This window comes from Schistocerca piceifrons, chromosome 1 (genome assembly GCF_021461385.2).
Source record: "Schistocerca piceifrons isolate TAMUIC-IGC-003096 chromosome 1, iqSchPice1.1, whole genome shotgun sequence".
Taxonomy (NCBI): domain Eukaryota; kingdom Metazoa; phylum Arthropoda; class Insecta; order Orthoptera; family Acrididae; genus Schistocerca; species Schistocerca piceifrons.
Window position 1 is genome coordinate 1,238,232,244 of NC_060138.1, and position 17,656 is coordinate 1,238,249,899.

The 17,656-nt window shown below is 41.0% G+C and overlaps 1 protein-coding gene across 1 annotated transcript in view; it reads right to left on the bottom strand.

Moving 5' to 3' along the window:
• Positions 1-17,656, bottom strand: part of LOC124781976 (serine/threonine-protein phosphatase 6 regulatory ankyrin repeat subunit C-like) — a 383,424-nt gene that overhangs the window by 96,770 nt on the left and 268,998 nt on the right. Inside the window, exon 13 of the mRNA XM_047253904.1 lies at positions 6,869-6,979. Coding sequence (XP_047109860.1) covers positions 6,869-6,979 — 111 coding nt within the window. The remainder of the gene's footprint in view (positions 1-6,868; positions 6,980-17,656) is intronic.

Here is a 17,656-nt window from a genome sequence, read left to right on the forward strand (position 1 = left end):
CGTATGACCATGTGGTGCATTTGACCTGCAATCATCGCACGGTGGCACTGGGAGCAATCCACATTCACAGAGTTGTGTTGGTGCATGTCAGAGTACAGTGCAGCGAGTAAGTGTGCAGACATTTTCAGATGTGCTAATGGTGACTGTGTGTTGAAAATGGCTCAAAGGACACATATTGATGGAGTTATGAGGGGTAGAATAATATGCGAATGGAGGCTGCTCAAACACAGTAGGTCATAGCACGGGCCCTCTGTGTGCCACAAAGTGTGATCTCAAGATTATGGCAATGATTCCAGCAGACAGGAAATGTGTCCAGGTGCTACAGTACAGGATGCTCACAGTGTACAACACCACAAGAAGACCGATATCTCACCATCAGTTCCTGCAGACGACCATAGAGTACTTCAGGAAGCCTTGCTTGGGACCTTACTGCATCCACTGGAACAGTTGTCTCCAGACACACAGTCTACAGACCACTGAACAGACATGGTTTATTCTACTGACCCATGGTCACAGTAGAGTCCGGAAAAGCTTGGTGTCAAGAACACAGTACATGGTCATTGGAACAGTGGTCTCAGGTTATGTTCACGGACGAGTCCAGGTGTAGTCTGAACAGCATTTCAAACTGAGTTTTCATCTGGTGTGAACCAGGAACCAGATACCAACCCCTTAATGTCCTTGAAAGAGACCTGTATGAAGGTCATGGTTTGATGGTGTGGGGTGGGATTACGATTGGTGCATGTACACCCCTGCATGTCTTTGACAGAGGAACTGTAACAGGTCAGGTGTATCGGGATGTCATTTTGCACCAGGATGTCCACCTTTTCAGGGGTGCAGTGGGTCCCACCTTCTTCCTGATGGATGATAATGCATGGCCCCACTGAGCTGCCATCATGGAGGAGTACCTTGAAACAGAAGATATCAGGCAAATGGAGTGGCCTGCCTGTTCTCCAAACCTACAACCCATCAAGCATGTCTGGGATGCTGTCAGTCAACATATCACTGCACGTCTTCAAACACCTAGGATACTTCAGGCACTCTGACAGGCATTGGTGCAAGAATGGGAGGCTATACCCCAGCAGCTGCTCGACCACCTGATTCAGTGTATGCCAACCCATTGTGCAACATGTGAACGTGTGCATGGTGATCATAGCCCATATTGATATTGAGGTACATGTGCAGGAAACAGTAGTGTTTTGTAGCGGATGTGTTTCAGGATGGTTTTCTCAACTTATCACCAATACTGTGGAATTACAGATCTGTGTCATGTGTGTTCCCGATGTGTCTATGCTATTAGCACCAGTTTTGTGTAGTGCCACATTGTGTGATACCACATTCTACAGTTATCCTTAATTTATGAGCATGAGCGTATATTGTAAACAGCCACTGTCCTATCACACTTCCCTGTGGTACTCCGGATATTATATTTACCTCTGTCAATTTTGTTCCATTAAGAGCAACATGTTGAGTTCTATCTGTGAGAAAGTCTTGTATCCAGTCACAAGTCTGCTCTGATACTCCATAAGCTCTCTCTCTCTCTCTCTCTCTCTCTCTCTCTCTCTCTCTCTCTCTCTCTCTCTTTTTCTCCACTAAACGTCAATGTGGGGCGGTGTCAAATGCCTTACTGAAATCAAGGAACACGGCATCAACCTGGTGCCACTGTCCTCTGCACTGTGGATCTCACGGAGGAATAAAGTGAGCTGAGTTTCACAGGATCTCTGTTTGTGAAATCCATGTTGGTTTTTATACAGGAGATGTTCATTTTCCAAAACCATCATAATTCTGGAGCATAAAACATGGTCCATAATTCTATAATAGATTGACATCAATGAAATAGATCTATAATTGTGTGGATCTGTCTTATGGCCTTTCTTAAAAGTGGGAATGACCTGCAATTTTTCCAGTCATTAGGTACCTTTTGTTGCTCAAGTGATCTACAACAAATTACTGCTAGGAGGGGAGCAAGTTCTTTCACATAATCATTATAGAATCTTATAGGTATCTTATCCAGTCCTGACACCTTTCCACTACAAAGTGATTGTAGCTGCTTTTCAGTGCCGTGATTGGTTATCTCAATATCTGCCATTTCGAAATTTGTTGGTTGGTTGCATGGTTTAAACGAGGGGGGAAGGGACCAAATTACGGGGTCATCGGTCCCTTGTTCCTAATAAAACAATGCCACAAGTGTGAGAATAAAATAGACAAGACATATAACACAAAATGGAAAGAAAGGAAAAGCCCACAAGAACAAAGGAAAGGCAACAAACACTAAAAGGAACAAAAGAGGACAAGAAAACAATAGAGAGATGCAAGAAACAGTTAGAAGAGAGTAAAAGAATGAAGCGGTTACAGTGGCTGGCCAACCACAAAAATAAAAAGGGAAAGCCAGCCACCCTGCAACACATTAAAACCTCCATCCTAAAAGGACTAAGGTGGAGGACACAGAGCGACAAAGGACATGCACAAAAACTCAGATTTAATGATAAAACCCCCCCTCATGGATGAAACGTAAAACCAAATCAGCCTATGAGGTGTTGTCTGCTAAAATCAATGATAATGGTCCGGTAACCAAAGATGCAGTTGCAGGGCAGCCAAAGAAGGACAGAGCAGAAGAATATGGGCCACTGTCAATCGGGCGCCACACCGACACTGAGGTGGCACAGTGCAGGAGGTAGCCATGGGTCGCCCAGGCATGGCCATTGTAGAGACAGCAGAGAACCACGGAGTCCCTGTGAGAGGCCCTCATTGAGGACTTCCACACATTTGTGGTCCCCTTAATGGCTTGCAGTTTGTTGTGCGTACTGAGATTTTGCCATTCCATTTCCCAAAGCTGAAAAACATTGCGGTGTAATAATGAACGCAGATCAGTTGCGGGGATTATGATCTCCAGAAGTGGTTTCCGTGTAGCCTGTTTGGCCAGCCTGTTGGCAAGTTCATTTCCTGGAATTCTAACATCACCAGGGGACCAGACAAGCACCACTGAACAACTCGACCATTATAGGGCATAGATGGACTCCTGGATGGACATTACCAAAGGATGACAAGGGTAGCACTGGTCGATAGCTTTCAGGATGCTCAGGGAGTCAGTAAATAAAAGAAAAGACTCTCCTGGGCATGAATGGAGGTACTGAAGTGCATGAGATATGGCCACCACCTCTGCAGTGAATACACTGCAACCATCGGGTAAGGAATGCTGTTCAATATGACCGCAGTGAATGTAGGCAAAGCCAGTGCGACCATCAGCCGAGCCGTCAGTGTAAACCACTTCAGAGCCCCTTCACTTCAAGAATCAAGAGGAAGTGACAGCGGAGAGCAACAGGGTTAACAGAGTCCTTAGTGTGACATGAAAGGTCCAGACAAAGCTGCAGCAGGGGCTTACACCATGGAGGCGTAGCACATGAACGGAAAGCATGTAGAGGTGGTAAAGGGAAGGACTCCAGTTCAGAGAGAAGGAACCACACGCGAACCACAATCGTTAGCCCTGACCTGGGCCACTGATGCAGGAGATGGACTGCCACGGGCGGGAAAAGGAGACGGGAATTTGGATGCTCAGGAGAACTACAAATGTGTGCAGCGTAACTGGCAAGTAGTTGTGCACATCTGATCTGCAATGGAGGAAGCCCAGTCTCCACCTGTACACTGGTTACCAGACTTGCCCTAAAAGCTCCTGTCGCTAGTCTAACCCCACAATGGTACACAGGGTCGAGTAAATGCAACGCTGAGGTCACTGCCGAACCATAAACCACACTCTCATAGTCAATTCGGGATGTAAGTTAACAAGGGCTCTGTAGAGCCACAGCAACATAGAGTGATCTGCACTCCAATTGGTGTTGCTCAGGCAATGGAGAGCATTGAGGTGCTGCCAGCACTTCCGCTTAAGCTGACGAAGATGAGGAAGCCAAGTCAATCGTGCATTCAAAACCAGTCCTAAGAATCGATATGTCTCCACTACAGTGAGTGGATCATCATGAAGGTAAAGTTCTGGGTCCAGATGAATGGTAGGTTGCCGGCAGAAGTGCATGACACACGAATTTGCAGCTGAAAACTGGAAGCCATGGGCTAGAGCCCATGAGTGGGACCTTGTGGATAGTTCCCTGCAGACGCCACTCAGCAACACCAGTACTGGAGCAGCAGAACAAAATGCAGAAATCGTCTGCATACAGAGATGTTGAGACTGAAGGCCCTACAGCTGCTGCTAGACCATTAATGGTCGCTAAAAAGCAATAGATACTCAATACAGAGCCCTGCAGTACGCCATTCTCCTGGAAATGGGGGGAACTAAGGAGGCACCAACTTGGACATGGAAAGTACGAAGTGAGAGGAAGTTTTGGACAAAAATCAGAAGCAGGCCCCAGAGACCCCACTCACACAATTTGTCAATGGTATGCTGTCGCCAGGTTGTGCCATATGCTTTATGTAAGTTAACAAGGACAGCAAAGAGGTGTTGGCATCTGGAAAAGGCTGACTTGAGGGATATCAAATTATCAGTGGTAGAGCAACCGTGGCGGAAGCTGACCTGACGTGGGGCCAGGAGACTACATGACCCAACTCAACTGTCGACACACCATGTGTTCCAGGAGCTTACAATGAATGCTGGTGAGGCTAATGGGCTGATAGCTATCCATGTCAAGTGGGTTCACACTGTGTTTGAGTACTGGAATGATGGTGCTCTCACGCCACTGTGATGGAAAGACGCCATCACACCAGATCTGGTTGAACACAATGAGGAGATGTCGCTCGTAGTCAGGCAAGAGATGTTTAATCATCTGACTGTGGATCCAATCCGGCACAGGATCTGTGTCAGGGCAACATGCAAGGGCGCTTAGGAGCTCCCATTCTGTAAATGGAGAATTATAGGGTTCACTGTGGCATGTAGTGGACGAGAGAACCCTCCCTTCCAACCTCCATTTGAGAACATGATAGGCTGGGGGATAATTCTCCAATGCAGAGGAGCGAGCACTGTGCTCAGCAAAGTGCTCGGCAATTGCATTTGTGTCGGTAGACAACACTCCATTGATGTGAACACCAGGGGCACCCGTTGGGGTCTGGTACCCAAAAAGATGTTTGATCTTGGTCCAGACTTAGGAAGGTGACTTTTGGCACCCGATGGTTGAGACATACCTCTCCAAACACTTGTGTTTCCTTCTTTGTGTAAGCTGGCGAACGTGGGCATGGAGCCATTTAAAGGCTATGAGGTGCTCTAGGGAATGGTGCCGCTTACGTTGCCGTAGAGCTCGCCAATGCTCTTTAGTGGCCTCAGCAACTTCCGGCACCCTAGAGAACGAGGGATCGTGTTTTCTGCTGCAGAAACGACCATTGTGGTGACCCGGTCAACCACAACATCGATGGCACAATGTGGGTGAGAATCAATGGTGACAGCAGAGGTGAAGGCTTCCCAGACTGCCTTGACTAAATCCCATCTGCACAGGCATCCATGGGCATGACACCGGGGGAGTGACAGGAAGATGGGAAAGTGGTCACTACCACACAGGTCATCATGTGCTCTCCAGTGGATAGATAGGAGTAGTCCTGGGCTGCAAATTGATAAATCAACAGTCGAGTAACTACCATGAGCCACAATGAGATGTGTGGTGGCCCCAGTATTTAAGAGGCCGAGGGGTTATGGGGGTTAAAATCTCCCAAAAGTAGGAAAGGTTTAGAGAATTGATCAATCAGGGCAGGCAGGACGTTCTGGGGTACCGCACCATCTGGAGGAAGATATAAGTTGCAGACTGTTATTTCCAGCATTGTCCTTATCCTGACAGCCACAGTTTCAAGAGGAGTTTGAAGGGGTACAGGTTCACTAAATGGCGAGTTCAGGACATAGATGCAAACACCACCTGACACCCTATTATATTCACTACAGTTCTTGTAACATCCCTTATAGATGCGGAGGGCAGGGGTTCGCATTGCCGGGAGCCAGGTTTCCTGGAGGGCAATGCAGAATGCAGGTGTAAAGCTTAACAATTGCCGTAGCTCAGCCGGGTGGTGGAGAAATCTGCCACAATTCCACTGGAGGATGACGTCATTGTTAGGCTGGGAAGGCATGAATCACTCAAAGAGGCAAATTATGCCTCAGGGTCACCTGCTGCCACTGATTGAGTACCTGTGCGATTGACATCCATTGTGTCTGAGTGTCTGGCGAGATCTAGGTCCTCAGCAGATGCCAGAATCTCCACCACATCCTCAGATGCAGAGCTTGTAGGGAATGGTGGTATGGGCGCCATCGCAAGTTCTGGATTCTTGTGTGCCTTCTTCTTTTTTGGTTTCTCTCGCTGTTCATTAGGTGTTTCTGGCTGGGAGTCTCTCAATCGATAATTAATAATTTTCTGTTACTCATGCTATAATAATAATTTACAGCTCTACATTTTTTAATGCAACAACATCTGTTTACATAAAACAAATGAATATTTCAACAGACTGACTTCCAATCCAATTGAATGGCTAAATCAGAGTACAGATTTCACCCCAACTTAATGTCACAGAGATGTGTTACATCAGTGAATGACCCTTGGACCAAACTACACAAAATTACTATATAACTGTTCATGATGGTAGCAGAGGGGACAAAAACTGTAGGCCATTTCTATAATTTTGTATAATCCTCCTAAAGGAGTAGAAGTGTGATCATGAATGAAAAGTATACCTATGTTAAATTACAGCTAAATGTAAACTACTGATTGGGAGGTCTGGTTATTAATGGCAATAGAGAGTATACCGAGAACAATTTTATTTGGGAAATGTTTGGCTGACTACTGCCATTCCAACAATAAATATTTAACATACTGCAGAGCCTGTAGTCTGTTTCAGGTTGAAACCTACCTCTTAGTTCAATATATCAGAGTATCAGAATTTGATAATTTTATACCTTACAATTTCCTGCCTGTGCCGCATAATGTAGTGGTGTTCTGCCATGCTGGTCAGTCTTGTCCACTCTAGCTCCAGCTTCTATCATCTTTCTTGTGAGGTGTATTATTCCCTGGAATAGAACACCCATGTGTAAGTAACTAATAAGAAGAAAATAAAATAAAGATTAAGGAACTCATGTAGCATCACTGCACTTACAAATTTATACACTTTTCTATGATAGTTCTAAGAGTTTCTGTTTATGACTACAATTGTTTCAAGGACTTCATGACCTCATAGCATGTTTTTGCAATATTTTGTACCTCATGCTTTCATTCAAAGTCATTACAAAAACTACGGTATCGAGTACTTTTGTTAGAGTTGATTGACTTCTTAGAAATAGCTAATCTGTTTTTTCAATACAGGGCAATTTCTTGACACAGTATGAGCTTCACTGCTGTACACTGTCCAAGATAGGAAAATAATACATGTGTATCAAAAACATGGGCGCACAGCCTTAAAACAGTAGTTTCTGAATAAGTGGCAGTAATGCAATGGAGCAAACTTCAGGTTCTGGTTCTTCAGGCAAAGTGTTTGAGAAATCTGGGTTTTTGTGATAAGTATGAATGTGTTTTACACATATAAAACATACTTTGTTTGCTTGATATTTTTTCCAACAGTTAATATGTTCTTGTTTTTCACATAACATAATATATATGTTTATTATATCTGCACAGTACGCCAACTTTTTCTAGATACCCCATTCTAATATTTAATTTGTATTAGCAAAATTATAAAAGTAGACATTTTGTTTTTCTTAGAAATAATCAAAACATCTTTATTGTACAACATTGTGTACTGAATTAAGAAATAAAATGAAAATGTTAATCCCTAACTGAAATAAAAATAGAAAGAAAGAGAGTGAAACATAACTACAAAATTATACATAAATAAAATGGGTCACATTTCACTGCAGTAATGACGACCCAGTGCCTTATTTATTCAGCTAGGAAGAAAAAGTCTTTACACTAACTTGCTGTTTTACTAGAAAATTAGGTACAATTTTAATTAAAATAATTAAGTATAATAGACTTTCAGACTTTCTGTCGGCTCAGCCTACAGCATCTGCCTCTGGCTGAAATGCATATTGACTGATGTCATTCACCTCCACAACATCAGGGTGAAAAACATCTCCAACTTTTATTCCAAAGTTGCACAGAACTCCAGCAGCCACAAAACATTCCTACACTTTTTTTTGTTTATATCACATTGTTTTAGTGGGAATTTGGAAATATTTCTCCCAAAAACAGAATTTACACTATTACACATCTGGTAGCAAAATGGGCTCTGTCGTAGCACCCTTAAGTTCCTATGTGGTATCGAAATATAGGACTCTTAAGATTACCACATTCAAAATCTTCATATTAGCAGCACAGGTGATTTTTGTTCTGACAGAAAAGAAAATCTTGTAATTTCTACATAGTTCTGCTTGTGCTTCACAAGGACAAAATATGGGCATATGTACACAATCTAGGCTCCAATGACATTCAGTATTCTCTTTTGTTCCTTGATACATTTTCTTAGTTCCATGGCCTGGACACATAGCATGTCTTTAAGGCAATTGAAGCGCTTATTACTCTGCTAAAACCCCTTCCAGCAATGGTATGATGGATGTTACTGAGATCCCCTGCTACATAACAGTAAAAATGAAGTTGCAGCCTAGGAGACAAAGCATGATTCCTATCAGAATTATGCTGCAGTAACGGCTCCATTATACCAATCAGTGACTAAAAAGATCCCTTAAAAGCTCAAGTCATTGTCACTACACATAGTCAATGGGCCTCTTCTCTTCATTATAGCCCTCATTCTTGGGATGTCAACATCTTCCTCTACCAGTATATATATTCTTCACAGTCAAGGTATCCATAGAATATACAATTTATCATGCAAAAACAAAATAACACACCTTACTCTCTAACTTTACTCCTACTACTACCACTACCACTTAACTGTAAATTTTGGTCTTATTTCCTACTTAATTCACTAATGTAGAAGAAAACTCTATGCTGGTGCAGTTGTTGCATCAGTTGTTGTTTTGTTGTTGTTGTGGTCTTCAATCCAGAGACTGGTTTGATGTTGCTCTCCATGCTACTCTATCCTATACAAGTTTCTTCAACTCCCAGGTTTACCTCTACGATTTTTACCCTCCACACTGCCCTCCAGTACTTAATTGGTGATCTCTTGATGCCTATAAACATGTCCTACCAAGCGAGTCCCTTCTTCTAGTCAAGTTGTGCCACAAATTACTCTTCTCCCTAATTCTATTCAATGCCTCCTCATTAGTTATGTAATCTACCCATCTAATCTTCAACATTCTTCTGTGGCACCACATTTCAAAAGCTTCTATTCTCTACTTGTATAAACTATTTATTGTCCATGTTTCATTTCCATACATGGCTACAAGCCATACAAATACTTTCAGAAATGACTTCCTGACACATAAATCTATACTTGATGTTCACAAATTTCTCTTCTTCAGAAACACTTTCCATGCCATAGCCAGTCTACATTTTATTTACTATCTACTTTGACCATAATCAGTTATTTTGCTCCCCACATAGCAAAACTCATCTACTACTTTAAGTGTCTCATTTCCTAATCTAATTCCCTCAGCATCACTCGACTTAATTTGACTACATTCCATTATCCTCATTTTACTTTTGTTGATGTTCATCTTATATCCTCCTTTCAAGACACTGTCCATTCCATTCAACTGCTCTTCCAGGTCCTTTGCTGCCTCTGATAGAATTACAATGTCATCGTTGAACCTCAGAGTTTTTATTTCTTCTCCACAGATTTTAATTCCTACTCCAAAGTTTTCTTTTGTTTCCTTTACTGCTTGCTCAATATACAGATTGAATACATTATGGATCGGCTACAACCCTGTCTCATTCCCTTCCCAACCACTGCTTCCCTTTCACGCCCCTCAACTCTTATAACTGCCATCTGCTTTCTGTACAAATTGTAAATAGCTTTTCCCTCCCTGTATTTTACCACTGCCACCTTCAGAATTTGATAGAGAGTATTCCAGTCAGCATTGTCAAAAACTTTCTCCAAGTCTACAAATGCTAAAAATGTAGGTTCGCCTTTCCTTAATCTGTCTTCTGAGATAAGTCGTAGGGCAGTATTGCCTCACGTGTTTCAACATTTCTATGGAATCCAAACTGACCTTCCCTGAGGTTGGTTTCTACCAGTTTTTCCATTCACCTGCAAAGAATGTGTGTTAGTATTTTGCAGCCGTGAATTATTAAACTGATAGTTCAGTAATTTTCATATCTGTCAATACCTGCTTTCTTTGGGATTGGAATTATTATATTCTTCTTGAAGTCTGAGAGTATTTTACCTGTCTCACACATCTTGCTCACCAGATGGTACAGTTTTGACAGGACTGGCTCTCCCAAGGCTGTCAGTAGTTCTAATGGAATATTGTCTACTCCAGGGGCCTTGTTTTGACTTAGGTCTGTCAGTGCTCTGTCAAACTCTTCACACAGTATCATATCTCCCATTTCATCTTCATCTACATTCTCTTCCACTTCCATAATATTGTCCTCGAGTACATTGCCATTTTATAAATCCTCTATATACTCCTTCCACCTTTCTGCTTTCCCTTCTTTGCTTAGAACTGGGTTTCCATCTGAGCTCTTGATATTCATACAAGTGGTTCTCTTTTCTCCAAAGGTCTCTCTAACTTTCCTGTAGGCAGCATCTATCTTACGCCTAGTGAGATATGCCTCTACATCCTTACATTTGTCCTCTAGCTATCCCTGCTTAGCCATTTTGCACTTCCTGTCGATCTTATTTTTGAGACGTTTGTATTCCTTTTTGCCTGCTTCATTTACTGCATTTTTATATTTTCTCCTTTCATCAATTAAATTCAATATATCTTCTGTTACCCAAGGATTTCTACTAGCCCATGTCTTTTTACATTCTTGATCCTCTGCTGCCTTTACTATTTCATATGTTAAAGCTACCCATTCTTCTTCCACTCCATCAGTTATGAAGTAAATAAATTTATGTTAGCAATAAATGAAAAATCTAGTACTGCAGTAATTTATTCCTTTAGTTCAGCACTCTCTCTTACTAACTTACTACTGTAGTTTCACTTACTTTTGTTTGATGTTTGCCACCTTTAATGTACATTTGATTTATTCTTCTCCAGTAACATCATTCCCCTAAGAAGAGAGGACATTATGCACCACAAATGGCCCTTTCCTTCCACATCTCTAGCTGCCAAACATCAATGAAGAACATACTACTGCTTGAGTAAGGGAGGCAAACCTAGTGTCTGTCTCTTATTTTCAGTGCAAGACAATTCCACCAATTTGCCCAATAAGAGATGAGGCTAGCCTCACGCTCATTTTCTCTCGAGTAATTTTTCCTATGAAGATCCCACAAAGGTGGAAAACTGTCTAAGTGTCATACACAAATTCCTTGAGCATCTGACCTACAATAGAATATTTGAAGTAACAAATGCATCCCTATGGAACAAGTAGGATTCAGACCTGGGAAAAGTTGTAACAATCAGGTACTCTCTGTCTCACTATTTATATAAAAATGGGTATGAAAAGAAATTAGTAAGTATTGCTGCCTTTCTGGATATATCAGCTGTTTACGACACTGTTTGGTGAAAAGAATTTCTTTCAAAATTCAAATGTGTTGTCCCACATCACAAACCTACAGACCCACTTACAACAGGCTAAGCAATACATATTTTCAGATCTATTCTGACAATGACAGATGCAGAATATTGAAACTAAGATTGGTTTACCTCAAGGATTCATCCTAGATCCCCTATTTTCAAACTGTACATATACAACTTACTGGAAACATCTTCAAGAAAATTCATTTATGCTGATGACATTGGGTGGCTCAGAGCTCTAACTTTTCTGATGCTGAAATTATCTTATCCACTGGTACAGAAGTCTTGGATGTATACTTCAAGAAACGGTTCATCCACTTACCAGGTGTAGAAGTATGAAACCAGAATTTGGTTGCAATAATTACATGTCTGTTGTTTGATACTGATAAACAATATTTTTTTCAAAATTATCTCCATTGCTATTTGTACATTTCTCCTACACTTCGGCAGGCTATGAATCCCATGTCACAAAAACAGTTCTTCTTTTGAAGCAAACCAATCAGCAAGCCATTTTCATATAAATTGAAGCATTGTTCAACGAGAGCATGGTCCAGTGATGCAAATAGATGATAATCGGATGTAGCTAAGTCTGGAGAATAAGCCACATGCCCTAGAATTTCCCAACTGACTGCCTGAATCATTTCTCTGACCTGTTTTGCTGTTTGCAATAGGATGTTATCAAGGAGCAATATGACTTTGTGTTGCCTTTTTCCATATTCTGGTCATTTTTCATGTAATGCTCAATTTAAATAGATCATTCGCTGTTGGTAGCAATCAGTATTAATAGTTTCACCAGGCTTTAGTAGCTCATAATAGATGACACCCTTCTGATCCCACCAAACACAGAGCATTGTCTTCTTTCCAAAGCAATTTTGTATTGGAGTGGATGTCGCTGGTTTGGCTGGATTCATCCATGGTTTACGATGGTTAGGATTCTCAAAATTAAACAACTTTCTTTTGTATCTGGCGAGCAACATTTCACAAGTGGCATTTTGATTTGCTTGCTGTCTTTCATTTATTTCACACAGAACCCTTTTTCCCACTTTCTGCATCTTTCCCATAGCTTTCAACCAAAGAGAAAGGGCTTTCTTCATCACATTCAATTGTTTCATTAGTTACTGTTGAGTTTGAGTATCATCTTCATCCAGTTTGGCCTGCAGTATGTTGTCTTTGAACTTTTTCAGTGGTTTCCCATGCTTATCGTTTCTCACATCAAAATCACCACTATCGAATTTTTTGAACCACTCGAAACACTGTGTTTTCCCAAGAGCATGTTCACCAAAAACTTTGACAAGCATTCAAGGCAATTCTGTAGCAGTTTTCTTCAAATGATAACAGAAAACCAATGCTGTCGAAAAATTGTAGTTCATAGGCACAAAACTCAATATGTTTAAGGGTTTGAAACAGATACCAATGTGTGAAAATTGGGTTATTTTGTGTTGACATTCATCATCTTTCATTACAGGAAGCAGATGGCACTGCAAACATGGTCTCACAGTCCCTACACTTACAGCTAGCACCATCTACAGGGAAATTCCAGTTTCATTTTCATACTTGTACACCCGATAAATGCTCAGAAGACAACTATGCATTGGTAAGCAATTTAGAAACATGAAGTCAGATTCAGGGTCAAGCCTTGTCACACTGCAGTATACCAAAATACCTCCTAATAACATTAGACAGAACACTAAGTTACAATTAGCATCTTTCCAACATAGTTGCTATAGTCAAAACAAGAAATAACTGTGTTCAAAAACTTGCTGGTAACTTATGGGTAGCTAACGTTCATGTTCTAAGGCCCACGGCCTTAACACTGTCACACTCTGTTGCCAACATAGATCAGCAGTGTTCACACTAAGAAGATAGGCATGCAATTCAATCAATCAGTGCAAATAATTATGGGCTGTACAGAAGCGACAATGATTATTTTGACAAACACATTTTCAGCATTAGGATGTGCATCACGTACTTGCCTGCCTAGCAAGCCTGTCTTAGTTCACCATGCAGCAGCACACATCTATGTAAACACATGCATCAGCATTCAGTGCAGTGTGTTGCAACAAGTGCAACACTGAATGTTGTTGTGATCAGTTCAAAATTATTTTGACACTGTGGTTCAGTGTCACAACACAAAAACATATCTCAGTGTTACATTGAATATCTTTGGTTTACATTACCCTTTATTTTGTTTTTATCAAGTTTGCAATATGCTGAAAGTTAAAGAGTATTCAGCAGACCTCAAGAATGTGATAATCAATGGTCTACAGCAAGGCAAGTCTCAGGCACATGTTGGTCATGATTCTGGTTTGGACAGGATGACCCAAAGAAAACCGCTATTGGCAAGTACAGAGAGCTGCGTGAATTCCACAATGTGCAAATACTGAACAGTACCATAAAATGGATACTCAGAGAGTCTAATCTTCAAGGCTGGTGCCCAAGCAAAAAGCCGTTTATGCTGGCAAAGAATAGGAAAGCCCGACTTGAGTTTGCCAGGGCACATAAGGCCTAGACATCTCAACAGTGGTCGCATATAATCTGGAGTGATGAAAGTAAGTTTAATCTATTTTCTTCCAATGCAATTTGTTATTTTCAAAGACTGCTCAATGCAAGAAACAATATCTGTACCAAGTATCCACTGTTACACACGGTATGGGAATGTCCTGCTGTGGAGATGCTTCTCTCATTCAGGTGTTGGCCCTTTGGTGCCTATTGAAGGCATTAAGGATCATTTCAATACTGTGAAATCTTGAAAATGAACATGTTGCCCCATGCCAAAGATAAAGTGGAATGAAACTTGGAATTTCAACATGACAATGATCCTAAGCAAACATCTGCTCATGTCACAGACGTTTTGAGAAGGATTTGAGTAAGGACACTTAAGTGGTATAGCCAAATCCCAGAGCTCAGTCTGATTGAAGACCTTTGGGAAGAACATGATCAAAGTCTAAAGCAATGAAAATTCTCAAGCCATGACAAATATTGCAATCTTTGGTTAAGGAATGGCAGAAAATCACCCTACAGTTTTTGGCTGCCCTCATAGACTCCATGCCGTAACACTGTGCAGATATAATTATGGTGAAAGGTTATGCAACTGAGTACTAATGGCTATGTACACTGATTCGAGTTCCACAGGTCTTTTAAACTGCAACATGGCTTCTGTCAAATAACAGTAATTATGTAAAACTATCTGTGATGCCTGTTACAGAACACAGTGTTCCTTGTTTTGTGATATTAGAGCAATTAGCACTGTTAATCAAGTGACATAAGAGTTATAAAGATTTTCCTTTGAATAAGTTGTTTTTGTAGTGAAAATATGTTTGTCAAAATACTGACAGTTGCCACTTCATTTACAGTGCACACAACCTACAAATTTATGTTTGCAGTAATATCCCACATCCAGCGCTAATAAGAACAGAAACTCTCCTGAAGGCTTGGAATAACATTCATAAGAATCCTCAGCCACCCATTCATCAAGATATTCCATAAGCAGAACAATGCTTGAAATCTAGAAAACAGTCATGGTCCACAGCAGACGACCTTGTTGGACCATCTTTCAGTGTCAAACCATTCATGGAAAATCCAGTGGAAGCAGTCATCAATAGTCAACCAACATCTAGTTGAGAACCCTTCCAAGAGGATACAAGGATGCAGACATCAATGGAGGGTCATAAACTGGATTCTAACCAGACAAGGCAGATGTGGTCTCTTAATGCACAAGGGGAGATGGGATAGTTTTGCAGAGTGGAACTGTGGTGCCCCCTTAGAGTCAGTTCATCATATTATTACTGCTTGTCTTCTTTAAGCATATAAAAGAATGATAATGGACATTCACCATGCTTCAGACAAAGCAGCCTAATGGATCAGTGAACTAGACCCAGAGATGTAAAATTGTATGAACTTGTGACTGTGCACATTCATCCAAAAATGATGTATATATGTTTCTGCTTTCATCATACAATAAATAAAATAAAATGCAAAAGAATTCTAGATCTAGGCAAGAAAGTGACCACATCAACAATCTCTGTGACAATGTCAAGTTCATGATGAAGGCAGAGACTGATTGTGCCTTGCCGTTCCTTGACATTCTCATCTGTCATAGAGAAGGTGTGTGTCTTAGCCACAGTGTCTACCAGATACCTACCCACACAGAACAACAGCTGCATGGTAATAGCTATCACCATCCACCTTAGAAATATTCTGTTCTGAAGACCTTGGTGAATCGAACCGAAGCTGCCTCAGATGTTGAAAACCTGCCAAAGGAATTGAGTGACTTACAGAAAATATTGAAGTAAAATGGCTACAACAACCACCAGATTTCACAAGGCATCTTTTGAAAAACACAGAAGCAGAAGGACCCTGAGGAGAACTCTAAGAAGCTTTCATTTTTGCTGCTCTGCAGCTCAATAACAAGGAAGATAAGCCTGTTCCTAAAGAGGCATAAAATGGATCCTCTCTTCAGGAGTCCAACAAAAATTAGGCAGCTTATGGGGTCCTGTGAAAGATGATGTATGCTTCAGAACGCCAGGAGTATATAAGAAACCATGTGGGGGTGGAAAGTTGTACTATTGAACAGCACTATACAGGACATAAGACAGGCTTTTGCCTTTGGTACCCTGAGAAATTACCAGTAGCAGAGCATGCTCTAGAAAACAGACATTGCATTGCATTTGAAGTGACATCAGTTATTACACAGACTAGTAGTTTATGGAATAGCATAATTAAAGAGTGGTTGAGACAAAAATATGTGACTACATCCTCAATAAAGACACCAGCCTACAGCTAAGTTTGGCTTTGGACCCAACTATCGGAAGGTTGAAGTGTGTGCGACAGGCACACAACAAAAACATTACCCTATTTGGCGCTGGAGTGAGCACCAGTGATGTCACAGAAGGCAGTGCAGCTATATACGGGTGGTAGCAGCAAGCAAACAACAATCATCACCTGTACTCAACTGAAAGCTTGTGGATTTCAAAACACTTGACATGGCTGGAAGCTCAAGACAATTTTATCAAGAAAGTGAGCATTTCATACTAAATTGAGGTTCACTGCAAACTGCATTGAAAGCAAAACTGGCAAAACTTGTATTTCATTTGTGGAAATGCTAGATAACCCTGCTACTCCTCTACTAGCTGTATGAAACCAACCAATATTTTCCAATTAGTTTCCAGCTTTTGTAGACAGCAGTCATGTCACGTGTGGATGGATATATATGTGTGTGTGTGTGTGTGTGTGTGTGTGTGTGTGTGTGCGCGCGAGTGTATACCCGTCCTTTTTCCCCCTAAGGTAAGTCTTTCCGCTCCCGGGATTGGAATGACTCCTTACCCTCTCCCTTAAAACCCACATCCTTTCGTCTTTCCCTCTCCTTCCCTCTATCCTGACAAAGCAACCATTGGTTGCGAAAGCTAGAATTTTGTGTGTATGTTTGTGTTTGTTTGTGTGTCTGTCGACCTGCCAGCGCTTTCGTTTGGTAAGTCACATCATCTTTGTTTTTAGATATATGACCATAACTTTTCCTGCAGATAATATGGACTTTGGCTTTTGTGACGCTGGATCACCATTTTCCACCTACCATTTTAATTGCCATTTTGTTCTTGGCATGAACTGATAAACCCATTCACAGAATAAATCTGTAGATAAAACCAGTTGCATTCTGTTTAAAACTATTCAAAGATTGTTTGTACATACTGATATGTATTTGGTGAGCATTCAAAAATTGCAACGATAATCATGCACAAAGCTTTCTCATAGTTAATTCTTCGCATGATTCCTCTTTCTTCTAAAATACCTATGCTTTAGCTACTTCATACATTCTTAAATGCTGATCATCCAAAACACACTGTGCAATTTTCAATGTTTTCATCTGTGGTTGTAGTTTTTGGGCCACCATCATCTTTAAGAGAAGTAAACATGTATTAAATTCAGATGTCCATTCCTTAACTATGAAACTGAAGACATAAATGGTACCTTTAGATTAATTCCTGTAGGTTAACATACTATGAAAATTATGCTATTCCACTTATCAGGTTGATTTACATCATTGCTCAATCTATCAGCAAATTTGTAAATAATGGTGCCATCATTGAGCCAGACCTATAACTAAGCTTCTTCTAA